At 39.7% G+C, this 27,141-nt stretch overlaps 5 protein-coding genes and 1 long non-coding RNA gene across 9 annotated transcripts in view; 4 read left to right on the plus strand and 2 right to left on the minus strand.

Moving 5' to 3' along the window:
• Positions 1–1,955: 1,955 nt before the first annotated feature.
• Positions 1,956–5,671, plus strand: LOC108615495 (putative protein phosphatase CG10417). Of its 2 annotated transcripts, none has more exons than XM_089472110.1 (5): positions 1,956–2,103; positions 2,606–2,919; positions 2,985–4,112; positions 4,206–4,736; positions 4,809–5,671. In XM_089472110.1, exons 2-5 carry the CDS (start codon positions 2,809–2,811, stop codon positions 5,271–5,273), a joined length of 2,235 nt encoding a protein of 744 aa, XP_089328236.1. In that variant the 5' UTR covers positions 1,956–2,103; positions 2,606–2,808; the 3' UTR covers positions 5,274–5,671. The 2 variants fall into 2 exon arrangements, with proteins under 2 accessions (XP_089328236.1, XP_017865497.1); XM_018010008.2 differs by lacking the exon at positions 1,956–2,103 and adding an exon at positions 2,197–2,351.
• A 554-nt stretch (positions 5,672–6,225) lies between these two features.
• On the plus strand, positions 6,226–7,887 carry LOC108614946 (BTB/POZ domain-containing adapter for CUL3-mediated RhoA degradation protein 3). The gene is made up of 2 exons (XM_018009165.2): positions 6,226–6,725; positions 6,787–7,887. The coding sequence occupies exons 1-2, from the start codon at positions 6,557–6,559 to the stop codon at positions 7,509–7,511; spliced, it is 894 nt and encodes a 297-aa protein (XP_017864654.2). The 5' UTR covers positions 6,226–6,556; the 3' UTR covers positions 7,512–7,887.
• Positions 7,888–7,962: 75 nt separating this feature from the next.
• On the plus strand, positions 7,963–8,450 carry IFT20 (intraflagellar transport 20). The gene has a single exon (XM_018010042.2). It carries the CDS (start codon positions 7,963–7,965, stop codon positions 8,422–8,424), a length of 462 nt encoding a protein of 153 aa, XP_017865531.2. The 3' UTR covers positions 8,425–8,450.
• Positions 8,429–9,558, minus strand: LOC108615502 (INO80 complex subunit B). The gene is made up of 2 exons (XM_018010025.2): positions 9,405–9,558; positions 8,429–9,349 (listed from the first exon to the last, which is right to left on the minus strand). The coding sequence occupies exons 1-2, from the start codon at positions 9,418–9,420 to the stop codon at positions 8,451–8,453; spliced, it is 915 nt and encodes a 304-aa protein (XP_017865514.1). The 5' UTR covers positions 9,421–9,558; the 3' UTR covers positions 8,429–8,450.
• LOC149268554 (uncharacterized) lies at positions 9,429–10,104 on the plus strand. The gene is made up of 3 exons (XR_016270630.1): positions 9,429–9,570; positions 9,699–9,843; positions 10,011–10,104. It is a non-coding gene; the product is annotated as an uncharacterized LOC149268554 (long non-coding RNA).
• stw (laccase) overlaps positions 9,729–27,141 on the minus strand; it is a 35,609-nt gene continuing 18,196 nt past the window's right edge. Inside the window, exons 2-8 of one of the 3 annotated variants that reach the window (XM_018010005.2) lie at positions 18,672–19,149; positions 16,043–16,803; positions 15,794–15,978; positions 14,444–14,639; positions 14,166–14,378; positions 13,867–14,097; positions 12,447–13,793 (exon numbers count right to left, since the gene is read on the minus strand). In XM_018010005.2, coding sequence (XP_017865494.1) covers positions 13,645–13,793; positions 13,867–14,097; positions 14,166–14,378; positions 14,444–14,639; positions 15,794–15,978; positions 16,043–16,803; positions 18,672–19,149 — 2,213 coding nt within the window. In that variant the 3' untranslated portion in view covers positions 12,447–13,644. Of the gene's footprint in view, positions 10,658–10,835; positions 11,576–11,764; positions 11,961–12,446; positions 13,794–13,866; positions 14,098–14,165; positions 14,379–14,443; positions 14,640–15,793; positions 15,979–16,042; positions 16,804–18,671; positions 19,150–27,141 lie in introns of those variants that run through there. The other 2 variants (XM_089472107.1, XM_089472108.1) reach the window with 2 other exon arrangements.

Consider the following 27,141-nt stretch of genomic DNA (forward strand, 5'->3'; position numbering starts at 1 on the left):
AATTCTGCCTTGGGCCTTGGGTCTTGGGCCAGTGGCTTACATAATACACACAGCAACATGTTGCTCGCTCGTCGACTTAGCCGAAAGCCGCTCATGTTTAATGCACTGCTCCGAAGTGTCGTTAAGCTGCAGATCGCCAGAGTTGTCAGCTGAGTGGAATAAAGTCCCTGTTTTTGTCGTTTTCAATGGAATTTTGAAATGATTACTGACATTTGCTAAACCATTAACTGTAGCAATTATCTAATCAACTATTAATCTGTTTACTCTCTAAAAGTTCCGAAAAATTGGGTAGCAATGTCACATTCATAGTTTGTAGCTGACACTATCAAGTGCCAATTAGATAAAAACAACAAAAATCCATTGTCGACTCGTTAATGTATATTCCATATACATACATATCGAAATCGTTTGCTGTGACTAATCGCAGCACATATGGAGAATTAATTTAGCGTAAAGCAAACATTTCTTTCTCAAACATCAACGTGGGGTCACTTGAGAGATTTCCTGCGGACAGACAATGCCAATTCATTGGCAAACAAAATTATCGAAACAATTAAAAAGTTATAAAAAGCAAGCGTGGCTCGGCTATTCATATTTCCAGCATCCGGCAAAGGAGAACCTTTTAAAACTTGACGCCGAACTTGCACACATGTGCACGTGTATGCCTGTGTGTATGTGTGTATGCTTGTATGAGTGCGTATTTACAGCGAGTTTTCATTAGCTCATTTTGTGGCATTTCAATTAGTCAAGTTATTTATATCAGTGCATAATTTTTGTAATCTATCCTGATTGAAATTTCATTATAAATTCATGTTAAACAATTTTAATTTTAAATTATTAAAGGGTATAGATGCCAAAGTAAATTTTATACAAAATTGTAAATATGTAAATACTGGCTTCTAGCCCATAATCTAAGTTAAGGTTTAAGTCAATAATGCGCTAAATAGTCTCAGACAATAAGCTGCAATAAATGAATTTAAAATAAAAAAAATAAAATTTTATACAAATTTCAGTTCAATATTAAACTCTTTATTATTATAGATATTATTATTATGATTGTTTTGCATATAAAATATATATATAAAATATAAATCACATATTTGACTATAAATTAATAACAACTCTCTTCAAATTCAATAAAATAATTACTATTTATACCTGACCAAAACTAACTTGAGATATATGATATATGTATTAATTACAAATAACATGCAGCTAAAATGCGATTTGGCCCCTGCTTCACCGAGGCCCCCCTATAGGTGAGTTAATAATGTGACTTAATAACTTATATATCAAGACTGTATAATAGCAAACATTATTTATTATGACGAGCGCTGACTCAACAATTTAAAGCTAAAATATAGCATACTTTACGGAGCTCCCAAGAGATGAGGAAAAGGTAAAGGTAAAATATTAAATAACAGATAATAAGCTTAACCAATTCAACAATGTATGTGTATGGGACATAAAATATAGGTTAAACTTTCAGTATCATAACATTTTAATATTACAAATAATTAATGAAAATTCGAAACATATCCAAGAGAGAGAGAGAGAGAGGGAGAGCGAGCGAACTAATAATATTTGCAATAATGACTAAAATATTCGGAGCTCATACAAAAATATTAATTCCTGCCCTTTACATTTCCAGATTGATTACCCCATTAGATTCCAATTCACTCCCACTCGGTCGTACTTATCTAACCTTCTGGGAACGAAGGTATAGATACGAAGATTGGATTGAATACTATTATGTATTCAATGATTTGGCATTTATATATAATATATATATATAATGTAATATTTATAATTAAATTATTATATTGTATTTTTATTATTATTATTATTATTAATTTATTTATTTACTTGATTTTAATTTTTTTTTTCCAACAGCATTTTTATTTTTTATTTACAATCGGATTAAATATTTTATTTATTTGAGTTTTCAGTCAAATATATTCTTGTCAACTCAAAAAACCCACATATTCTACACATCTTTTGATATTAATTTTGCATATTTAAAAAAAAAAAATATTTCTGAAATATAATAAAATAAAGGACAATAAAGTTTTAATTTAAATATTCATATTTTTAACACTATCAGTAAGTATTGGGCTGTGGCAAATGGAGAATCAAATTAACCAATGGAAACACTGCAGTTTGAGTTTTTAGCGTTGCCAGATTCTCAAAATGCTTAACAACGATGTAGGCCGATAGTAAATAAATATCCCATCTTTAACTTGATGGCATCTTTTCATCACACGGTGAACTGTGTAGATTTTTTTTTTTTGCGGATAGACGAAAATATTGCGAAAAGAATAATTTTTGTAAATTACTAATAGCAAATAAGAGTAAGTTGGTAAAACACGCCATTTTCTAACTATTCTTGAGCATAACAAATGAGTTTCTTTGATATTTTGGCAAATTATTAAACGAACAATGCGGCATTGGATACACACGATAAAATTTACAGAGACGCCAAAGAGAATGTGTAGAACTTAAAATTTCTTGAAACATTCGCAGACAAACTCGATTGTGCGAGCAGGAAAAACAAACAATAACGACAATATCTAACTATCTTTTAAACAATTTGTTATTCTCACAGAATAAACAATTTCAAGCAACCTTTGACTCCGGCTTTATTTTTGCCGGTGGCGCGAAAAAAAGTACACACTGCGCGCGTGCGTTGGCCAAGCATCGATTTTTCCGCAACTCGTCAACGGAAACTGTAGGCAGGCACTCGGCTGGCGCTACGTGCAGCTCCATTGGATATTCTTTAAGCACTGGACTTATTTTGTGAAGTGAAAAATGGGTGCTTACCTATCGCATCCAAAGACGGATAAGGCGTCCACAGACGAATTCAATGAGATGCTCGTCGTGGGTGCCAGTTCGATGCAAGGCTGGCGCAACAGCCAAGAGGTGAGTGAATGAACCGTCTCTGCTATGTGTGCTGTCCACACTCCAATTTATATTTCCAATCCTAGGATGCACATAACTCAATATTGAATTTTGATACGGACACATCGTTCTTTGCCGTCTACGATGGTCATGGCGGTGCCGAGGTGGCCCAATATTGTGCCGATCAACTTCCAAAGTTCCTTCAGAGCCTAGCCAGCTATAAGAGCGGCCAGCTGGAACAAGCGCTAAAAGATGCATTTCTGGGCTTTGATAAGACTTTGCTTGAACCAACAGTGGTAAATACATTGAAAATCTTAGCTGGCGAGCACAATGTTGTGGATGAGGATGGTGAGGGCTTTGATGAGGAGGATGACGTTGAAGACCTGGCTGAACTGCATGAGGAGAGCAATTTGCCATTAACTGAGGTTCTTGGAAAATACAAGGGCCTACCGCAAACACATGACCTTTTGTTGCTGAAGGAGGAGAATGCAACCGTCACATTGTCATCGAGCCTGCGTGGCCGTCGTGCTGCAGCTGTTGCCGCCGAAGCGGTTAATAAGGCTGTTATGGATCCAACAGCAAAGCCCCCAGGTTCCTCAACTTCAGCAGCAGCTGTAGCTGCATTCAACGAAGTCGACGGAGCTGGTCCAAGTAGCTCAAGAGTGGGCAAAGTTGACCCGGAAGATGAGTCGACAGTGAGCAGCAGCAGTTCAAGTGCTAGCAAAACCACCAATTCCTCGATCACAACTAAGGACGAACCCGTTGCTAGCAAAATTCCGCCGACCAGCAGCCCGGTCGTTGCACCTATTGAGCAAAATGGCAGTGTCACTTCTTCAGAGGCCAAAGCTGCGGTTGTAGATGACAATAAAGAAGCAGGCGCATCGGAGGATGCTATTGTGTCCGCTTCCAGTGACATCGCACAGGCAAAGTCTAACGGCAGCGTAGATAAACCAGCAGTAGAAGCCAAGCCAGAGCGCGCTGACATCTCGTCTACCAGCAAGGAATCGGAGAAAGTGCTGAAGAAAGTCAATGCTTCTCAAGAAGAAGAATCCACGGATGATGATGCCGACTATGACGAGAATGCTGTAACTAAGGCACAAGAACTTGCTGCTGTGGCCGAAAGTTCATCGGATGACGATATGGAGGATGATAACGACGTCAACGATGATGATGACGACGATGATGACGACGAAGACGACGACGACGATGACGAGGTAAAATGTGAAGCCAACTATATACCTTTAATGATAATATTTAAAGAGGTTATCAAAGTTTTTATTTATTAAACATTTCCTTCGCATTTACAGGATGAAAACGTGAGCGATGATGAGGAAGATGAAGATCAAATGGCGAACAATGATTTCTGTGCCAACATGATTGAGGAACCAGGTAAAGATAGCGGTTGCACTGCCGTTGTTGGCTTGTTGCATGGTCGCGATCTGTATGTGGCCAATGCTGGCGATTCGCGTTGTGTTATCTGTCGCAATGGCAAGGCCATTGATATGAGTCTGGATCATAAGCCGGAGGATGACGAGGAATCTGCTCGTATTATCAAGGCCGGCGGTCGTGTTACTCTCGATGGCCGCGTCAATGGGGGGCTAAATCTATCCCGAGCTCTGGGTGATCATGCTTACAAGACGAACCTGGAACTGCCTGCTGAAGCACAGATGATATCCGCGTTGCCGGATGTGAAGAAATTAATCATTACTCCAGAGGATGAATTCATGGTTCTGGCCTGCGATGGCATCTGGAACTATATGTCCAGCGAGGAAGTGGTTGACTTTGTGCGTATGCGTCTGAAAGACAGCTCCAAGAAATTATCGCAAATTTGTGAAGAGGTGAGCATCAAATTGATGAAGCTTCTCTAAGCCATCTAACTAAAACAATTTACTTTTCAATCTATCGATTAGCTTTTTGACAACTGCTTGGCACCAAACACGATGGGCGATGGAACTGGCTGCGACAATATGACCGCAGTCATTGTAAAATTCAAGCAGAAGCTACAAGAACTGAAGACCTCACTCAATCCAGCTGAAACAGAGAGCGCCATCCTTGAGGCAGCTCAGCTAAAAAAGCAGGACGTCGATGGCGCTGCGGAACAGAGTGCCCTAAAGCGCAGCGCTTCGCCAGATGCCAGCGTCGATGATGACGCCAATGAGTGTGAGAACAGCAGCAAATCGAAACGCTTGAAGATTGAGGATGACCTAAAGTCAACGGATGAGACTGCAAAGATTTCCACCGATGCCATTAGCAGCTGCCCAGAACCATCCGCATCCGCTAAAGAGCAGAAGGAGGCAGCCGAACTGAACTCGAACACAAACGTAAACGTAAACTCAGACACAGAGACTGCTCCTGTTGTCGTATCATCCACATAAATTCTATAATTGAGGCCACAATAGAGTTGGCTGCTGGTGCATCTGCGTTTTGGTCATTATTTCAAAGAGAGCTCTTAGAGCTGAGTAAAAATTTCCAAATTATTTACTGCAAGTGTATACACAAACAATATTAATTTGTACACATAATTTTAACTATTCCTATATATATTCTTTTTATTTTGTTCTTTTCTAATATTGTCAGTAATTTACCATAAACTTTCAACCACAACTAAATCATCAAGCTCACACTCATTATATATTCATATGCATACATACGTACGTACAAATACAAAACTTTTAATTATTATTTTTCGATGCACGCAACCAAAAAAGAAAAATATAATAATAATGTATAATGTGACGAGTTAATAAAAAATTAAAGCCAGTAAGAATGATAACTCCTGCCTATAAACGAAACATTAAGAATATTTCTATCAGTGTATGTTGGCTCTAGAAATTTGAGGGGTATATTTGATTTCTTATTAAAGTATTTAAGAAATTAATCACAAGGACTTAAATCAATTTCGCCTTTAGTATTTTAGGCGTGGATAACAGCTGCTGATAGTTAGTTAATTTAGTGCCAAATAAAATACCGCATTCAACCAACAGTCCACAGCTTCATTTACTGCGTGCTGTAAGTTTTATACCCGAAAGCGACTATCAAAACTAGAATTGAAGTGCTCTCATAAGAGTAGTGGTTAATATATTATATATTACATATAATCAACCAATCTGTATACTTTTCTAGCCGTGAAGAAGTTTAATAAACAGGTATGACACTATAATTTTAGTATTTTTTACAAGTAAACGCGCTATGTTCTAAATTAGTACATTTTTGTATATTTACATCAGTTCATTCAGATTTGGTATATATGTATATATTCATATGTATATGTGTATTGAGTGTGTCAAGAGTTCTGTTAGTAATCATTTAATATTCCCATTAAGAGAGTGAAATATTCGCCAAAATTGATCCATTGGCGCTCACGGCGAGCGTAAGCAACGCAAAAGAAAGCGTTTGCAGAGGCTCCAAACAAAAGGGCGTGGACGCAGTAAACGGAAGCATCGGGGCAGTGACTGGGGCTGCTGCAACAAACACCAACAGCAGCAACAGCAACAGCAACAGCAGCAGCAACAACAGTGGCAGTGGCAGCGGCAGCACAAGCACCAGTGGGAGCAGCAGCATTGAAATTGATGATCTGGGCCGTGCATTTAATGACAAAGTGCACTTGAATCAGGCAGCCAGCAACCAGCTTGTACTTCATGCCAAGGAGCCCGAAGCCATGTCCGGTGATCAGAAAGTCTTGCTAAAGGGACACGCATCTCAATACGTTAAGCTCAATGTGGGTGGACGTTTGTACTATACGACAATTGGCACGCTAACAAAACACAATGATACCATGCTAAGCGCCATGTTTAGTGGGCGCATGGAGGTGCTAACAGATTCGGAAGGTTTGTCCCTATGGAGACTCCCACGCAGTGAATTTTCCTAAATTTTCAAATACAATTTCAGGTTGGATTCTAATTGATCGGTGTGGAAATCATTTTGGCATAATATTAAACTTTTTGCGAGATGGCAGTGTACCGCTGCCAGAGACAAACAAAGAGATTGCGGAGCTGCTCGCCGAAGCAAAATACTACTGCATCACGGAGCTGGCGATGTCATGCGAGCGTGCACTGTATACGCACCAAGAGCCGAAGCCCATCTGTCGCATACCCCTGATAACGTCGCAAAAGGAGGAACAGCTATTGATCAGTTCGTCGTCGAAACCGGCGGTCATTCTAGTGGTACAGCGGCAGAACAACAAATACTCGTACACAAGCACATCGGATGATAATTTGCTCAAGAATATTGAACTATTCGACAAGCTATCGTTGCGCTTCAACGAACGAATACTTTTTATTAAGGACGTCATCGGTCCAAGTGAGATCTGTTGCTGGTCCTTCTATGGTCATGGCAAGAAAGTAGCGGAGGTCTGCTGTACCTCCATAGTCTATACAACAGATCGAAAGCATACGAAAGTCGAGTTTCCGGAGGCGCGCATCTACGAGGAGACACTGCAGGTGCTGCTCTATGAGAATCGCAATGCGCCGGATCAGGAATTGCTGCAGGCGACATCTTCGGTGCGTGCGGGAGGCGTCAGTGGCACCAGCATGCATCAGTATACTAGCGACGAGGAGGAGGAGCGTACAGGCTTGGCCCGCTTGCGCTCCAACAAGCGCAACAATCCCACTTGACTTACGTATAAGTTGGAGTTCCCACAGATTTGATGGCAAAATTGCGGTGCTTGCAGCCATTGTTGGTTCGCCTCTTCCTGACCTCTCAGCGCAGGCATCGCTGCTGCGATATATAAACTTACCGAACGAAACAACTGCAACCAATGTAATTCATAATTTCTTATATATACTAAACAAAACAAACACTGTGAACATCGTGAGATTAATCGCAATTATATTCTACATATTTCCCATCCGCTCATCTCTCTCTCTCGCCGATAACAGTTTAATCCAAACCCGAACCCAAGCCAAGAGCGCAAAGTATTAGCTCCTATAGTTGATGTTTGTAATCGTAGAATCAAATATATATACAAATATATTTAATCTGTACTGAAAACTAGTTTACTTCTACTTATGCCTTGAACAATGAATGAGCCTTTGACTGCTCTCAAAGAGGGTTGCAGTCGTAGCCATGGCAACCTCGTTTCGAATAGCAAAACACAGTAAGGTAGTTGAATTGTCAATAAAAGTAGTTTCAAATATGGAGGAACTGAACAAGGCTGGACTTTATATAGATGAAATCTATAGACTGCGAGTGCAAGATCCGGCAATTGCCAATGAGACGATCGAGCTGCGGCAGGAGTGCTTGGAGTACTCGAGAAACTTACAGGATTTCAAGAAACTCTGCGAAGAATTCTATAAAATTGCGTACAACTTCTCAAAAGTTGTGGAGAGCGAGAAACTGCGCGCCATTGGCACACAAAATCAGCTGAAGACAATGGCCAAGCAGCGGCAGACCGAGCAGCAGGTGTACCAAAGCCAGATCCTGGAGCAAACTGTCGAGCTGGAGCGCCTGAAGAGCGAGTATCAGTACTTGCAGCGCATAGAGTCGGAGCAGCAGGAAATTATAAACAACTTCTTGATGAATCAATAAAATATACCTTCTTAATAATACTATAATTAGGCAACAGCTAAATTCTTCTTATAACAGGCTAAACTACACAGCGGAGTATTCGTCTTGGAGCAATTGTAGACTTTGCGTTTGCCACAGCCTGAGACGCCGCAAAGTTTAGCTGGCGGCGGCTTAATTGCGGTCTGGGCTTGAATTGGAAACTCCTGGCCTGGTGGCACTATGATGTAGGCTCCATCTATGGTATTCATGTAGGTGAGCAATGGCGTTGTCTGCTTTTGGTTTTGCAGTTTGCGTGCTGCTGAGCGCTGTTTGCCATTTTCCTGTTTCTTCAGCAGACGCTCCATCGTCTTCTGTTTGTCCTTCTCACGACGCTCGTCAGCCTGTTGCTTGCGTTTCTGTGACTTTAGCGCTGCCTTTTGTATCTCTTCGGCCGTCTGTGGCTTCTCCTTCTCCCTATATCCACTTGGCAAGGCAATGAGCTCTTCAACAAAACCCGCTAGTGCCGGCTCGGTGTCCTGCGTCCGTTCATACATGGCACGCTGACGCGCCGTCATCAGCTTGGGATCCTTTATCTTTTTCAACTCGTCATCGACGTCTTCCAGTTTGCCAGTTTCGATGGCATTCAGCCAACGCTCTTCATCACTAGACGTATCACTGTTGCGACGTTTCCTCGGCTTCTTTGTGGAACTGGTTGGAGGCGTAGCGTTTCCGGGCAATGATTTCGTGCTGGTTGCAGGTCGCGAACGTTGGCCCACTTCATTAGTCTTGCTATTGTTTGCCGAAGGAGTTGACACTGTAGGCTTGGCAGTTGTTGGTGCGACTGTCTGAGGTGTTACCGCCTCAGCTGGCTCGGAAACGGAGTTGGCCGGAGTCGGCGATGATGGGGACTCGGTAGGCGACGCAAACCTAGCTGGTTTTTGTCGTTTGCTACGCTTCGAGCGACGATCTTAAATAGTGGAAATTGTTAATATATTGAGTAGTTTTATACTTGAATTACACACCTTCTAATTTTCCCATAGTTACACTTTTTATTTATTTATTATAAAACGATTTTATTTACAAGCTAATTTGCGTGTTTTTGTTTATAGTGACAACGCGGTCACACTTTGATAGTGCTGCCACCCTGTTAATAAAAGTTGCTGCTTTTCTATCTCACTAACCACTCTGGTCAGTGTCTATACTAAAAGTATCAACAGAAATTTTTTTCTTTTTCAGTTTATTTAGTATTTTAATATTTATTTTATAATATTATAATAATAAGAAAATAAAATACAAATATTTTGCATGTTGAACAGTCTCTCATTTCACTAAATTTCTGAAGCGTATCGATGAATACTGCTTTCGATAGTAGTTCGGGATATGGATATTGAAAATACCGCGCCGTTCAAATGCATATAACAGTTACAAGCTATTCTGGCTTATGTCTGTGCCATCCTCCCAGTAAGTCTTTTACATAAATCATTCTCATATTGCCATATTATTTGTAAATAAATTTAAATTTAAATTTAATTACAATTTTATTATTTAATGTTAACGGATTGAAGCGCATTTAAGCACAAAGGTAGAATTTTGTTAATATCTATAATGATAAATAACAATACTTAAAGGTCTAATGCACTTAGTTGCTACTTATGAGAGTATACAAAGTCTGGCTACCATGAAGTGCTGGGAGTTATGGGTGGTATATGGTTACCGCAACGAGGAAAGTTCGGAGGCACTGGCGGTAAGTCCTTTGGAGTCCCAATTTGAAAGACCAAATTCATGCCAATTACGATGTGATATTGAAAGTGACAATGGAACAGCCAGAACCCGGGATTGTCAGCTCGAAATCGCAGAACCGTATAGCCGTTATTGGGAACAGCCACTGTATCCTTGAGAGCCGGCTTTATATACTGTCGCTCAAGCATGCCGCGCTGATCCAGGTCTAGGGCGTGCTTCAGATTCATTCGTTTGATTTGCGAATCCGGCGATCGGCCCATGCCAAGTACGTAAAACGAAGTGCCATGCAAATGGAACGGATGACTGATGTTGATCTGTTGCACCTCATCCACCAGCACCACCTCGACAATCGCATTCAGTGGTATATCAATCTTATGAGTGCACTGACAATTCTCCCCACAATTGGCGGGTCTATTGTCTCCATTGCAGTAGTAGTCCTCGGGAATGTCCTGGTACTGCGACAGCATGGGCGAAGGTGGCGACACGTACGACACCTCGTCGATCAGCGATATCAAATGATCCGCATCCGAGGCGACTATATTGTAGAACGAGAAGGGTTAGTGCATTTGACTATGAGGCTGAGCTGCTAGCTAGCTAAACGATGCGAGCTGTGGTCTACAAACAGTTTGTCACATCGAGCATTACACAACATTTACTCTCTTAGGCTATAACATATAGATATAAACATATAATAAACTCAAGCATAGATCTAGTATGGTTATCACCCCACATTAATAATCGTTTTATAACGTATTTAGTCTACAAGTTAAGTTAAAGCGAGTGGTTAATAAATAAATTCAAAAGTATCCGCTGTGGCTGCAGTTGGCGAACCACTAACTGTTGTCTGTCGGCTGGGTTAGCTAGTACCAGGTAACGGGCGGTACGTGATCACCGCAACGGGGAAATCGCGGCGGCACTGGCGGCAGGTCGGCTTGTGTGCCGATGTGAAAGACCAAATTCATGCCGATGACGATGTGGAATAGGAAATGACAATGGAATAGCCAATAGCCAGGATTGTCGGCCCGAAATCGCATCACCACGTAGCCGTTGTTCGGCACAGCGATGGTGTCCTTGAGCGGCGGCTTGGAGAAGTCGCGTTCCAGCATGCCCATGCGATCCAGCTCCAGGGCATGCTTCAAGTTGATCTTCTTGATCGACTTATCCGGCGAGCGACCCAGGCCAACCACATAGAATGCCGTGCCATGCAAATGGAATGGATGACTTATGTTCGCCTGCTGCACCTCATCCACCAGGACGACCTCCACAATGGCGCCCAGCGGTATGTCCACCATGTGCGTGCACTCGCAGTTGGGTCCACAGTTGGGCGGCCGATTGTCGCCGTTGCAGAAGTACTCGGGCGGTATATCTTCGAGTTGGGACAGAGGCGGCGACGGTGGTGATATGTAGGAGATTTCGTCGACCAAAGAGGTTAGATGGTCACCGCTAGGCACAACTGTGTGTGTGTTGATAGCGATCAGGTTGTTCGACCCATTTGGAAGCATTTGTTAAGGTTTAAGTACACGAGCGTAAACATATATGAGAAGGTAGTATATGTAAGTCAATGTTAGTCGAAAAGCAAAGCTGTATGGGTTCAGGTTAAGAGAGACACGCTGAGGAGCCCATCGGGCCAGTGAGTACGTACCCAGAAATCGATTGTACGTATTTGGTATGAATAACGTTTTCGGATCGTACACATAAAATCTGAAAGGTAAAAAGATTTTCACGTCGGGTCGCTCAACCAAAACGCTCTTATCGACTTTTTTCGCATTCTTCAAGTTCGAAACGCAAATCGCATCGACGCGCTTACGATCACAGATCGCATCCAGCGGGTTTAAGATCTGGGAATAAATTTAATTTATTGAAGAAGTCGGATTAGATCAACATTTTTCTAACAATTTCTTCATGCTGTGCATACTGCAGTAGCTGTGCTCCGTTCTAGCTGAAAGAAATTTCAATATGAATGATATAATATAAATAGAAATTTAGAAATTTTATATATTATACAATTCAAAACTTTATATGTATATATTAAAAGTGCTCTAGTCGCAACGCCACGACTAGCGAATACCCTGTACCCAGTTGGAAACATTACAAATTTTGTGTATATACAATAAAATTGTTTATATATCAAGTGTTATGGTGTATATATATGACAGTTATACAGACAGTTATACAGTAACATACAGATATTTCAGTGGACAGACAAGTGGAACCACGCCTTCAATTGTTCCTTCATTTATCAATTTCCACTGGGTACAAGATCTTTATTTATATATAAAGAGTACAAGATAATAATACTTGTATTGTCAAATGACATTGTGTGATTATTTTAAATTTTTCATATTTTATTAAAATTGATTTAAACAATAAATATAAATTTAACGGCAGTTAATTGGGCGTTTTGTTCCCCGTGTATCGTAACATTCAAGCTTTACAAAATTAAAAAAAAAAACATCTCTCTAGATTTGCCAGTTTATACAAATACATAGAATAGGGAAATTTACAAGATTTACTTTAACAGTTATCAATTACAAATGCAGATTGATTGAACAGAATTTGCAGCTATTAAATATGACTGTGACAAGCCAATCAGAGTATATTTTCATTAAATAGACCCTAGGCATTACATAAGTAGATAGTTTAAGCATAATATATATATATAGATTCGATTTTTTTTTTCGTTTTCTTCTTTACAAACATTTTATGTACATTAAAAGTTATTATTTATAGTTGTTTTTGTTGTTGTTGTTTTTACATGTATTTTGCAATTTACACAAAGTCCAAATTCAACTGAAATCGCAGTTCAAATTTTGGAGCTTTGCGCAAAATGCTTTGTAGGCACCAGCGTGTGATTTATTGGTCCTATATACATAAGTTTAAATATACATACATGAATTGAGTACATACATACATACGCATATATATAAAGAGCACATACACACACTACAGTAGCGGATCTAATCCGGAATTAGGCTTAAAATTTTGCTGAAATTGCTTTGCTGTGAATATTTTTATGGCTGCTCCAAACTTCATTTGATTTTTTACATTCAATCTCAGTGCACCGTCTTGCTGCAGTACATCTGTGTGTACTACATAAGTGTGTGTGTGTGTGTGTGTGTGATTTGGGCATGGGGCAAGGTCAGGGGGCAATCTGTTGCTTGATGCAATTTTTCTCGTTGGTTCTTTTAGGGGCTGGGTGCACCCGGCGGCAAGCTGTTGCGGAAGTCAGGTAATATCATACAGGTGATACAGGTGATACATATATGTACATGCATAACATATATCAATGTTATCCAGGTGTCGGGGCTATATATATTACAACAAATACATACATACATACATAATCGTTGTGCTGTCTCTTTTCAATAAAAAAAGAAAGAACTTTGTACAAACTGTTTCGTTCAGTGTAGTTGGGTCTTCTTCGCTTTCAGTTTCTTGTTGTTTTAGTTTAAGTTTTTTGTTTGTTTGTTTGTTGTTTGTGCGGATTTCTCTAGTTAGCGCCAACAGAACTAAGGCCTAGGCTTAATTAATGGGTATGGGTGGAGTGTGGTCGCCACACGTGGGGAAGCCAGGTGGCACAGGTGGCAGATCGGCATTGGTGCCAACCTGCAGTATCAGATTCATGCCGATAACAATATGGAACAGGAAGTGACAATGGAAGAGCCAGAAACCTAAAATGAAAGCAAATTAAAGATAAAAGTTAATCTCTGTTAAAGATATATTGGAAATCTATGCTGGTAATACCGGGATTATCGGCTCTGAAGCGCAGCACTACGTAGCCATTGTTGGGCACTGCAATGGTATCCTTGGTGGGTGGCAAATTGTACTGCCTGTGCAGCAGTCCACGTCTGTCCAGATCCAGTGCGTGCTTCAAGTTGATCTTCTTGACCGTGGAGTCGGGCGAACGGCCAATGCCAATGACACTGAAGCCATAGCCATGCAAATGGAATGGATGGGACAGATTGGGTTGTTGTACTGCAATCGGATAAGAATAATGAACAACAATTTATATATTGATTCTCTGGATAATCCCAAAAGCTAACCCTCATCCACAAGCACCACCTCGACAATGGCATTCAGTGGTATATCGATCTTGTGGGTGCACATGCAGTTGGGTCCGCAGTCGGCGGGACGGTTGTCGCCATTGCAGAACTGTTCCGGATTAATTTCATCATACTGCGAGGTCAGCGGAGCGGGCGCTGAGAGATAGGAGATCTCGTCGATCAGCGAAATAACATGATCACCCGTGGGAGCCACTGAAAAGAGAGTGGGAGCCAGAGTCAGTAAAAGATATAAAAGATTAAATTATTCCTTGACTCACCCAAGAATCTGTTGTAGGTGTTCGGCTGGAAGAGATCCTCGGCGCGATAGACAAAGAAACGGAAAGGCAGGAAAATCTTTACGTCCGGTTTCTCAGCCAAGATTCCGCGGTCGATTTCGAGTGCGTTTTTCAATTGACTCACGCAGATAGCGTCGTTGCGTTGACGATTACATTGCGCGTCCAGGGGGTTCATGACCTTTTGTTTTGATTGTCATTGTTTTTGTTTTTTTTTTTTTTATAGTTCAATGTCAGTCGTCGGATTTGCAAAGGATTTATTGATTGGTGTTCAGTTTAATATATATATATATACAGGTGCAGGAGAACCACATTCGAGTTTGCATGAGTGGTGGTATTTTACATAGTGTGGGGGAGTTGTTGCACAAAGGATTTTGAAAGAGATATAGAGAAATTGATTAAACTATGCAAATCATGTGTCTCAGCTGCATTTTGGGCACATTTCAGATATTTACAATTATTTACTATTTACTATTTACAATTGCTATAAAATTGTTAGTATTATACTTCATATAATACATTGTACTTACATTGATAGATCGTATGCTATATATATGTGATTTAGCTCAGACAAGTGGGCTCTATTCACATTTACGATTTATGGCACCAAATTCAGAAGAAGAAAAACTCTATTTGTATTTTGTAATGTTTAAACTGCTCTAAAATACTACTAATTTTAATGGCCAATTTAAAAATTAAAGAAATTCATTTCCAATTAGGATATTTAGGATTATTTCATATAAAAAGAATGCAAATGAGACTCCTGTTACATTTTTATAGAAATTCTTAAGAAACACAACTAATTTCTTCTTCTATTTAGTTTTAATGAAAAAAAAAATTAGAGCTATCATAATTTGTTCCTATATAAATGAAATCTCTATATTGAATAGTAACTAGCTTTTAGGTTTTCATATCTATGCTAAAATACCTAGGTAAAATATTGTATAATAATATATTGATATTCTTTTTTTTTTATGATATAATATGAGGTTTATAGAAGAAAATTTTAAAGTTATACTTTATACAGTAGACAATGTATTACTTGAATATTTTCCATCTCTAGGCTCTGTAGTTAATGAGATCGATTTGAAATGGCATATGAACTAACGGAACTTGACTAGATGGACTTAAGTTTTTATTGATTCCTAACCAGTCTGCTACGCCTCCTTCTGTCTACATTTAAATATAATCATTTAAAACTTCTATTCTCACAACTAAAACTCAGACTCAAGGCATGAAACCTGCAAAGACGTTGCGAGTTACGTAGCTCTGCTCATTTGTTGTCTCTGTGTAAAATCGAAAAATGCATTGACTTGAGAGGCTTTTGGAACTTACCACACCCTGTGGAATGCCCACATCGTAGGTGGGTGGCGGCGAGGCAGGCTGGTAGGGGCCTCGGGCATAGCGCAGGATGCCCAGTTGCTGGGCTCGTCGTATGCCACACTCACCAAGACCGCGCAGCTGTATCCAATAGGCGCCCACAGGCTGATCGGCAGTGATGATGAAATCGTAACGTTCGCCTATATAGAATGATGTACATGTATGTAGTTCATCAAAGTAAACACCTGCTTGAGCAGGACTCACCTGAGAAGGAGATGATCGTGTTGACATTGACCGGATGCACTGGCTCGCCGTCCGTGGCAATCACCTGCATATTGTGGCCCTCGATGGTCACCTGAGCCGGGCACACCGAGGCGAAGGCGTTGATCATGCGGAACCGATAGCGGCGACCGGGCGTAATCGTGAATATCTCAAGAGGCGTATTAGTCATGAAGCCCGTATTCGGATCACGGAACTGTCCCTTGCCGTTGATCAACATGGACTCGGGATCCTGGCCGGTGTTGACAGCCAGGCGTCCCGGATAACGCTCAGCGGCATCCTCGTGCAGCCAGTCGCTGATGAGCATGATGTGTGTGGTCAAGTCGAAGTCATACAGATGCGAGTTGGGATCACGCGACGGCGGCTGTCGCACTATGACGCTGCCGTAGAGACCATCCAGTTTCTGCAGGCCGGTGTGGGCGTGCCAGAAGTGGGTGCCCGCATTACCTGTCCACTGATAACGGAACGTGTTGCCCTGCTGAATGGGGCACTGGGTGACGAAGGGCACGCCGTCGTAGTACTGCGAGCCACGCTGCCAGATTCCATGCCAGTGAATGGTCACCTCCATGCCCTCCATGTGGTTCTCCACGTCGATGACGACCTTATCGTTCTCACACACCTGTATACTGGGACCGGGTATCATTCGATTCGCCGTCAAAATGCCGCGCTCAACGCCATCGGCCAAAACGCACTGACAGTGACTCCAAACGGTATTCGTTGCATTCGGCGTGCACACCTGGCAGGCACTGTAAGTAATACATGATTAGCGTTTAAATAATATTTATAAATTAATATGTATTTTAAAATTCTATTTGAAACGAGTAGTGGCAATATTTCCCCAACAAATTTCTCTAAGTCTCTCCTCTAAGTATTTCTTCTACGTATTTTCAGAAAGTATTTCTTCTAAGTGTTTTCCTCTAAGTATTTCTTCGAAGTATTTCCTCTACAAATTTCTTCAAAGTTTTTGCTCTATGAATTTCTTCTAAGTATTTCCTCTATGAATTTCTTCTAAGTATTTTCTTTATGAATTTCTTCTAAGTATTTCTTCTAAGTATTTCCTTTATGAATTTCTCCTAAGTCTTTCCTCTGTAAATTTCTTCTAAGTACTTCCTCTAAGTCTTTCCTCTATGAATTTCTTCTAAGTATTTCCTCCAAGTCATTAATACTTAGCTGAATGATCACACACTTCACTTTATTGCAGTGTACAATTGACCCCCACCAGGCCTGGGCGACTGAAGAAATGCTGCATCTGCTGCCCTTTATATAGGACAGCTTCCACCCACACACTAAGACGCCCTCAAATGTAGAGCCCGACGTCAGCTTTAACTGACCAATGGGCTATAAGCATTCTAACTTCGTTTTACTCAAATATAAATACGACAGACAACTCGAATGATCTTCGGTAGTTTTTGTTCGTCCCTTGCTCTTGTTAGGTAGACAGAGAGACAGACAGGGACAGACAGAGAGGGAGGGAGATAGATTGAGAGAGAGAGAGGGAGGGAGAGAGAGAGTGAGAGAGAGCGCGAGAGAGCGAGAGAGGGAGAGAGAGAGTGAGAAAAAGAGGGAGGGAGAGGGAGAGAATGAGAGGGAGAGAATGAGAGAGAGAGAGAGAGAGAGGGAGAGAGAGAGACAGATATATAGATAGATATGCAGACAGACCTACGAACAGATATATATTTCTATAAATCTCTTAAGGACTCGTAGTCATGCATTTTCTTCATGTATACCTATGCCAAACATGAAAATTAAGTCCTTTTCAGGGCATTTGCTAGTCATGCATATCCTACTCAGCTCTTGCTTAGTTTTTGCGAAATGCAAAGAGAGGCTGGCGGGGTTGTCGAACTGCTGACAACTGTGTTTGCTCTAGGCTGGCACTACGGATTGTGGTTTTCAAGCCGAGGCACTAGGGCAACTGCTGAGATCCGTAACCGGAGCTACTGTCGCAGTTGTCTCTGCTGCTGCTGCTGCTGTTGTTGTTTGTTTACACATTGCACTCCCTGCATATCGTTCAGCGTGTCAGCGCCGCTGTGTTCGGCTCTTTGTCTACAATATTATGGCAATGCAGCCAACAGGCAACAGCCAACAGCTTATGGCGTGGGAATTAAGTATTATGTATGTCTATTTCTATGTCTATGTCTATGCACCTATCACGCGCTCCGATGCAGTGCAGTGACAGCTTAGAGGTTTTTTTCCCCAGATTTTTTTTTGCCTTATATTATGAAGTCGCTTTTTTCCTGGTGCTTTAATTCGAGCTGAATTTGTATAGAAATATGCATTTTAATTGTGTGTTGTGTGTGTGTGTGTGTGTATGTTGCCTTAACCTGAACTTCCATGGATTGTTATTCGCTGGCTTTGCAGAGGTCTAACTTAATTTTTTATTGGGATCGCATATATGTATAGGTGGAGAGACACCTACTCCTACGGACATTGGCTGTTATGGCTTTTTACTTCTCTCTCTCTTTTTTTTTTTTTTTGTGTGGAGCCTTGATTGGATTTCTGGTTTATGGTCCGTCAGGTGATCGTCAGACTTTCAAATTTAGTTATATGTATGTATCTCAGACAGATCTCACATTACGGGTTTAGCGTTCAATACTTTGCTTATGTAAGGACTTACGCTCCCAGCACCGTGTAGTACTCCAGCGTGAAGTGGTAGTAGCAAATCCTTGGTGGTTCGCCCTCGCGACACGCACGCGCACACTCATCGGGTGCGGACAGGGCGGGATTGCGACGCAGCTCGGCTGTGGCGCTGGTGGAGAAATCCAGATGACGGAATGGCGACTTGGGATTGGGTTCGACGACAGTGCCCGAAATCTTGGGCGGATAGCGCGCCGAGGTGGGCAAACTGCCGCGCGAGTTGAGATAGCCGCTGCCAGCCGTCAGAGCCGGATTGCTGGCGGGTACGCCGCTGCCCAGCGTATTGCTGCTGAGGGGCACCGGACGGGAGGCGGGTATGCCGCCGGCCAGCGAGGGGTGCGTCTGCACAAGGCCATGCGTCGCCGAGAAGAAGGGCGAGTCGAAGGGCGTCGAGCTGCTGGGCGTGACCACGTGCTGCTGCCAGTAGGAGCCCGCCGATGTTTGATCCGGTTGTTTGTCTGCAAACAAAGAAACGAAATAAATGAAGTGAAAACCAGCTAACAATAACAACAATAGCAGCAAGTAAATTTGTTAATAAATATTTTTTTTTGTTCAATTGTGAACTTGGAGTTTTTCAATTAATTAAAACAAAAACAGCAAAAACAACAAAAAAATTGACGTGGCCGCTGTACTTCATAAAAAATCGTGCCCAGCTAAGTTTTAAATTAAGTGCAAATTGGCTACAGTTGCTGTATCTCTAACTGTATCTGTATCAGCTATATGTATGTATGTATCTGTGTGTGTGTGTGTGTGTGTGTCTGTCGGTTTATGCAATCGCCAGAGTTCAATCAGCTCCAACGATGACGCAATGCGCCGTTTGCAGTAACTAATTAAGTGCAAAACTCTAGTATTTGCTTTTTGGCTAGAAACAAAAAAAAAAAGCTAAAGCTAAAATCGCTTAAGATATTAATTTTTATTGGCATTTGCTTTACGACTAATATATCATATCGCATAGCTACGATATACGATCTTACGCATGCGCAACTTCAAACGCAACCAATCTATATATATGAACCGGTAATTTGTGAAGATATATATATATATAAGTATAGTATATCTATGTCTCTATCAACTTATTTCACACACGTTTGCCATTGCGTGTGCAATTAGCCAAGTTTATTGCTAAGTTTCTTGCCAAAGAGGAGAAATTCGTATGCAGCTCGACTTTGTATGCCTGAAAACTTCCAATTCCATAGGCTTTTGTTGCAGTTCTCAAAAACAAAATAGAGCTGCACACACCCATAAATATCAACACTCTCGTAGAGACACATTCAATATCGTATAAATGCAATTTACACTTCAAGTGAAACAAATGATTGAGGTCACGAACTTTATTCAGAATGCAAATACGAATGCGAATGCGAATAACTTTGTACGTGAACTGCATTTTCAGTCGTAAATCAATTGCTAGAGAGTAATCACTCATAGAATTCCCATATGCTTCCCAGACAATTTCATACTTTCCCAAGAAATCAATAGGAAGTTCAATGCAGTGGGGCGCCACTGACTGCGCGATGCTCGTTGATGGCTCAAGAGCAGCTAGGTCTATTGAAAATAACTGTCTAGAATTTCTATAAAAGCCAATATACTCTTTTCACACCACGAACGAACATGGAAACGAACTATGAGCACAGTCTGTATACATAATCATAACAATTGATAGCAATAATATGGTATACAAGGTCAATAAGCATTATAATATCCTAAGTTAGGATCTGAAATCTCGGCATGTGCCTTACTCACTCACAGCGAGCATTAGAAATAAATGTATTATAAGTATGTGTGTGCGTGTGTATGTATTTATCTATTTAGTTAAACAAAAGCTACAATTTAGAGGCATTGATCCATTTAAAGAGATAAATTGCTTTCAATTTGTCCCACGATTTTTGTTGAAGTTGACCATTTGCTGGCCATTTGCAGTTGTCAACTCGCTGATTTCTGATTGTCCCTGGCCATTTGGAGACATGAGTTTATTGTTCTTTTCGTGATTGTATAAATAGACTCTATAGTATATATATTTATGAAGTCATATGCAGTTAGAAGTGTGCTTGGCTAGAAAATGGTCTTTCTGCATTATGGAATTTTCAATCTACATTCAATTTTCTCATACAAAATATCTTCGACTTTTATGGCCTGGCGACATTTGTTTCGGTCTTATAAAAGAAACCGCAATAATTGGACTGATATTTTTAAATTCCCAATTGGATATCTAGAGAGAATGGAAGCAAAATTATTGCTAAATTTGTATTGAAAAAAACAATAACAAAATTCGCCAGAGCTGTGAATTAGCATTAGCATAGAACTTTGGTGCCGAAATGGTGTGAAATTTTTATAAATGCAAGGTCACCTCGCCTTCCAAACTTTATGCTCTTAATGACTTTTCCGGCCCCGAAAACCACTTGTGGCAAGAACTCGAAGCCCCAGTCGCTTGGCATTGGCCAAATGTGGCAAAATGTCTATATGTAACCAGCCAACGTGGGTGTGTGTAAACAATTATTGTATGGCCTACATAAAGTCGGCAAACATATACGATATTTACACACATCTAAAAACTGTGCAGCTATACTTTTTTTTTTTTTGCATCTATTAATAGTATTTATTGTTATTGCTATTATTAAAACTATTTTTAACTATTGTTGATCTATTTAACAATATTATTAATGGCAATTATTTTTACTAACAACCTATTGTTATTTATTATTATAAATTTTTATTTATTGGGTTACTATTATTATTATCAATGCTAATGATCATGATTAAAGTGAAAATAATACCAATATAAATAAATCCTCTTTGAAATATTATATTACAAATAAAAATATTAATAATATAAGATATATATATATATATATATATAAATTAATAATAATAATTTTAACTTTTTTTTTCATGATCATTGTCATTGCCATTATCATTACAATCTATTATTAATTTTATATACTGAGCAATCAACCTTTATTTTATTGGATACCTTTTAAAGCCCTCGGCTAAACTCTATAGTAATACAACATTCATTCATACTTTGCCCCGTGACTCGAACCCGGATTATGATTATTCATTAGCCTTTACACACATATGTAGATATATACAGATATTGCTCGAATAATTAATTCATGTCGAGTTGCTGATCTCTTATTTGTAATTTACTTTTAACTGAACTGAGCAAAAAGCAAAAAAGCTTTACCTTATGCTGCTACTCGATTATATGTGGCTATAATGGCTGCAGGTGTAAGTATTACAGTTTTTCTTTGATATACCGAAGGCTGTGTGGTTTTTTTTCCTGTTATGGGTCAATCGAATTGGATTCTTTTGTATTGTGTGGAATTCGGATTTGGTTTCGAATCTGTTGCAGCGTCGCTAGGCAACCTTGAATAGAGCTACGATTGTTGTTGGCAACACCCAGGTAATCGTTCATTTTATGATTATGTAAATTACCACCATGAAAATTACCTTTAACAGCTGCTCTATCACGCTAGTTAAAGACACACAGATATACCGATATACATATATACGTATAGAACGGCTAAAAGTTTATATCACAGTAGTATTGGTTCTTGTATATTTCTTAATCTCAGCTGGGCATAAAAAAAGAGAAATCAATCTGAACGTGGGCGATTGGTAAGGTGATACCTTGTAGGTGGCATTGTAGGTTTTATAGACTACAGTTAAAGCTTCTAGTTATACCAACATAATCATCATCTCAAAATTAGACTACATAAATACAAATTTAATCAATGGGGCTGCTTGAAAATCGAACTGTTATACAAGAGTTCACAGCTCTATGGTTAAATGTAATTAATAAGTAAAATGTTTCACACTTTACTGATAACTTTTCCTTTTCTTTTTTTTTTCAGTATTTAATTACACGTCATTAATACACTTCACCTGTCTTCTTGTAGGCTCTGGCCCGTGGCAAAAACACAGAGCTGTATAACAGTTATATGCATTTTCCAGCCAGCTAACTGTATTTCATTTTTCGACTAGCTCTCCACGAGACCACAACTTTAAATTTACGAGTATTTGCTGAGGTTAGTAAGTCCATAAATATGTTAATATGTTTGCTTCTGTAACATTTCACTTTGCAGCTGGGAGAGTGGTGCAAAAGCATTTGCAAAAAAGCGAAATGAAAAACAAAACAAAAAAAATCAACTACAAACAAACATGCAAGCATATGTTTATAAGCATATATGTATGCATGTGTGGGTATGTGTGTAAGGGCATAATGATCAAAAGCACAGCCAAGTGACCGCTCGTCGCCATATTGTTGTTGGTGGCATTAACAAACTCTATTTATGCATTTGTATTATACTGGCAAACTGCCTGAAATTGATTAACGTTTTGCTATTGCAGCTGGCTGCTTTAGAGCTGCTAGTTGTCATCAGGTGGGCAACAAAATAGCGCAGCGCCGTGCAGAAACGGCTATAGAAACAAGCTGACAGCGTTTGCCTGTGTGTGTGTGTCTGTTTACACATGTATGCATACATACATACATGAGTAAGCTTGCGCGAGTGCACGCGTTGGCAATCAGATTTAGTCACTCGCGCCATTGCGGCTGGAACTGATTTTGCTTCACTTTCACAATGAGACCGAAAACTCAACTGTTGGATAATTAGCGACACTAAAACAGCGTGTGCGCTCAGGCAATGGAGCAATAAATTAATTAGCTCAACACCGACTTCGTGCAATTACACAAAATGACAGCAAAATCTATGCTAGCCAACAACTATGGAAGTGCTTTGAAACTGGAAGGCAACTTATGGGAAATCGCAAAAGAGCAGCCAGATTCCAGATTGACTCCTTTTCTTAGACTCAAAATTAGCCTTAGAATATACATACATACTTATACGAATGTATTAGTGCGTGTATGCACAAGACTGCTTAACCATGTGTGTGTGTAAATTTGTATATGCAAGAGAAACTTGCAATTTCGTTGACAAAAGACAAGAGAGAGCGTGTACAAATCTAACGGGATCTGCTTAAAAGAGACATGCAAGCAAATTGAGTGTAGTTGTGAGTGACACAAAAATTGCATTTAGTATTTCAAGTGTGGACAGAGCAATTATAAAAAAAAATCAACAAAAATACGAATTAAAATAATTGAAGATTTAAAGCAAATATACTCGTTTTAAAATATATATACAGCAATTTTTAATAAGCTTTTTGAGCTCTAATGTGATTAGATAAAAACAATAATTTATTTTGCTAAGCGTTGTCTCATTACCTTTTGACTTTTGCATTGAGTTAAAACTCACATTTAATTTTCATTTTCATATGCAGCAATGGAGAATGTTGGCAGAGCGTATCTCAATGCGCTGGCCCGCCCCTGGCTGAGCTGCTCCAATGGCTCAGTGCCTTACTTTTAAATACTTTTCATTTTTGTGATTTTTTGTGAACGGAACTGCGGCAGGCAGGCGTACAATACAAAAGGCGTTATTCGAGCCGGACCTCAATATACCTACATACATACATACACACATACAAGCTTTTGGTACGCCCATAAATCTTAATAGATTTGTAAACTGCCAAAGTGAAAGTTAATCTGATAGTCAATCCCACTTTGTTTCTGTTTTGTTACTCTTGTTTTCTTCACTATTTGAAATTATCTCGTCCAGGGGTTAAGTATTCATTAGGCTTAGTTTGTTTGATAGATCAGGAGCGCGCAGATGGCAAATCTCGTTATTAAAATGTAATGCGAATCAGATTTGACTTTCGCAAATTGCGCCAAAAATATGCTCCAAGTTGTTGAGGTTATGGTCACTTGGCGCGACTTGACTTGGTTGCCATGTGAAATGCGCTCGCGTTCCAGCCAATTGGCGGCTGGGCAGGCTGCGGTTGTAATTTAATTGTGTGTGCTCGTAATGCTAGGGTATTGCGCAATGGCCCCTAGTCGATGTTGCTGCTTATTAACTGGTTTTTCGCTTCGTTTTGTTGTTGTTGTTTCAACTGGAGCTATTACAATTACTATTATTATTATTATTATCATTACTTTTACTGTTAGTATTATTGTCTCTTTGACAGCAAGGTCACGCGATGTTTTGGCGCCCTGTCGCCCCTTTTTTTACAGCCTAGGCGAACTTTCACTTCGCCTCCGTCGAAAAACCTTGTAGCACTTCAAAATTTTATGGCTGCATGATTCATTTGTAACGCCCTTAAAAACCAAACACGCCCACCTCATACCATTTGCCGAATGCTCGAGTTTCTACAAATGTTGTTCGGTCACGTTGCCAATAAGCGTGTGCCAAGGCTCACGATAAAGCCCGACTAAATGTTCCTTAATTCTATTGCAAATTCCAATTGGACCCATTCACTTTTACTGGCCGCCTAATTCTAATGTGCATTTGGCTGCACGCCAGCCGGACTGTGGGGGTCTAATGGGCCCAGATAATGTCAATTTAATGTAGTCCAAAAAATGTTTGTAGAATTTCGCGGCTTGACCATTGTTAGGCCTGAGCAAGGCTCGTGATCGTGGGCGAGAGAGAGGGAGAGACTCTGGCTGTACTTGAAGTCGATTGTCTGTTCAGGTTGGTGGACTGAACTTACAAAACCTTTACGACTCTCTAGCTACTACTAGTCGTGGTTATGAAACATGTGCGATTTTATTTCTTTATACATTTCTTTGATGTGGTTTGACTATGTCGCCGCTGTCGCTGTCGCTGATGTTGCTGATGTTGCCTTTGTTATGGTAAGTGTTGTGTCATTGTTCAATTTGGAATTACGGCTACTTAACTTTCCACTGATGTCAGAGACCAATTATGAAATTTTGTTACAATTTTTACTTTTGTTTTATTTTTGACTTTATTATAATTATAATAATTATCTTAATTACTTTAACTATAAACCTAAATTTTTGACATAGCTGTGGGTACTGTGGTATTGCGCATACTTCTATGTAGGCCGAGATCTGCTGATTCTCTTTGTGTCATAAATTGTTCTATATTTATTTGAGGAATGTATTTTTATCATATTTAGGCAGTATCAAATTGAAGTATGTGCTGGAATTGAACAGACCCTATATCCTATATATATTAACCAAACTATATTATGCTAAACCATATAAAGAGAGACAGAGAGAGAGAGAGAAAGAAATAGAGATGGATTGACTAATGAAGCTAGATCAACTCCAATTCAGAGCAGAACAGGCAAAACTAGATCAACTCCAATCTCTATAGATATACCACATTATGGACTCCCCGCAAGCGCCATTTCCTCTGCTAGTTACATTTCCACAAAACCCATAGATCCAGCTAACCCACCATAATTTGAATGGATTCGGGCGCTTTAACCAGTTTGTGGAACAGTTATTACAAAATAGAGTCGTAATCAGGAAACTACCTCTCATTCGGCTCCAACTCATGCAAATAAACTGAATTGAAAACTGCGCGCTTGCCATTGCGATTAGAAGGGCAGGCAACGCCGCATTGCGTCGCCTCTCATTGTGGCTGATGTCTGATGTCTGATTTGTGCGCTTTTTGCTTTTATAAATGAATAAGTAGGGTAATTGAAAGCCACGACCTTCCGTCCGTTTCGTTTGACAGACAAGCAAGCAGAGCAGATTTTTGTGCTTTTCATCATCAACTGGAGGATTTTGTTTGGCCAAAATATTTGAAGTAGATTCGAAATGAATTGACCTCGTTGCCACGCACACTCACTCACATGGCTCAAACCGAGTCAAAATGGGTGTGGCTAGACAAAGTTTTTTTTAGGAATGTGTAGGCTTATGACACTGAATGCCTGAATGTAGATTCCAACATCGCCAGGGTGACATGCAGAGTAAGGAAAAATGTGCATTTCAAGCTGCAATTCTTTCATTTCATTCAAACACACACACACACAGGTGAGCTGTATAAGTGTTATTATGCAATTAAAAATCATGATATTTCAATAGGTAAAGTCATTTTCTTTCTTTATTGTCATTGAACCGATTGAATGAACAAAAAATAAGCCCGAGCTGCCATTCAGAACTTTAAGTGACTTGAAAAGCATTTTTTATTACATTATCTTGATGTAGATTATCTAGAGGCTTTTAGCATTGGCTATAAAGGAAATCCTATGCAGCCAAGGGTCTACTAGCTATATATTGTATTTATATCTAATATTTTAGTAAGCTTAACATAAAACTGGTTTCCCGCCAGGGACCATAAATTTTATATATTTAATACTCTAAGTAGACAAACTTGCCTTCAATGTTCAATTATTATTTTAACTGCCATTAATTCAAAATATACATACATATACATAAACTTATTTTCTGTCCACTTTCTCATTTTACTCCTTATCCAATTCAATAATAAGATTCTAAAAACAAAAACTTTAATTTAAATATTTGAATTCCGATTGCAAGATTACCTTAATATTTTGTCATCTATTACAAATACTTTAAATTTACTAAAAATGCACAAATGCCTTTTATAATTGGGTTTACGAAACGATTTTACAACAATCAATGTTAA

Source organism: Drosophila arizonae, chromosome 5, assembly GCF_054131065.1.
Source record: "Drosophila arizonae isolate 15081-1271.41 chromosome 5, UAZ_ARI_1.0, whole genome shotgun sequence".
In the NCBI taxonomy this organism is placed as follows: domain Eukaryota; kingdom Metazoa; phylum Arthropoda; class Insecta; order Diptera; family Drosophilidae; genus Drosophila; species Drosophila arizonae.

Excerpts from the sequence above, each read along its gene's own strand:
- LOC108615495 (XM_089472110.1), top strand. The coding sequence starts at position 2,809 with ATGGGTGCTTACCTATCGCATCCAAAGACGGATAAGGCGTCCACAGAC. Across the intron at positions 4,113-4,205 it reads ACGACGACGACGATGACGAG|GATGAAAACGTGAGCGATGA; the intron begins GTAAAATGTGAA and ends TCGCATTTACAG. Across the intron at positions 4,737-4,808 it reads TATCGCAAATTTGTGAAGAG|CTTTTTGACAACTGCTTGGC; the intron begins GTGAGCATCAAA and ends TCTATCGATTAG.
- LOC108614946 (XM_018009165.2), top strand. The coding sequence starts at position 6,557 with ATGTCCGGTGATCAGAAAGTCTTGCTAAAGGGACACGCATCTCAATAC. Across the intron at positions 6,726-6,786 it reads GGTGCTAACAGATTCGGAAG|GTTGGATTCTAATTGATCGG; the intron begins GTTTGTCCCTAT and ends ATACAATTTCAG.
- IFT20 (XM_018010042.2), top strand. The coding sequence starts at position 7,963 with ATGGCAACCTCGTTTCGAATAGCAAAACACAGTAAGGTAGTTGAATTG.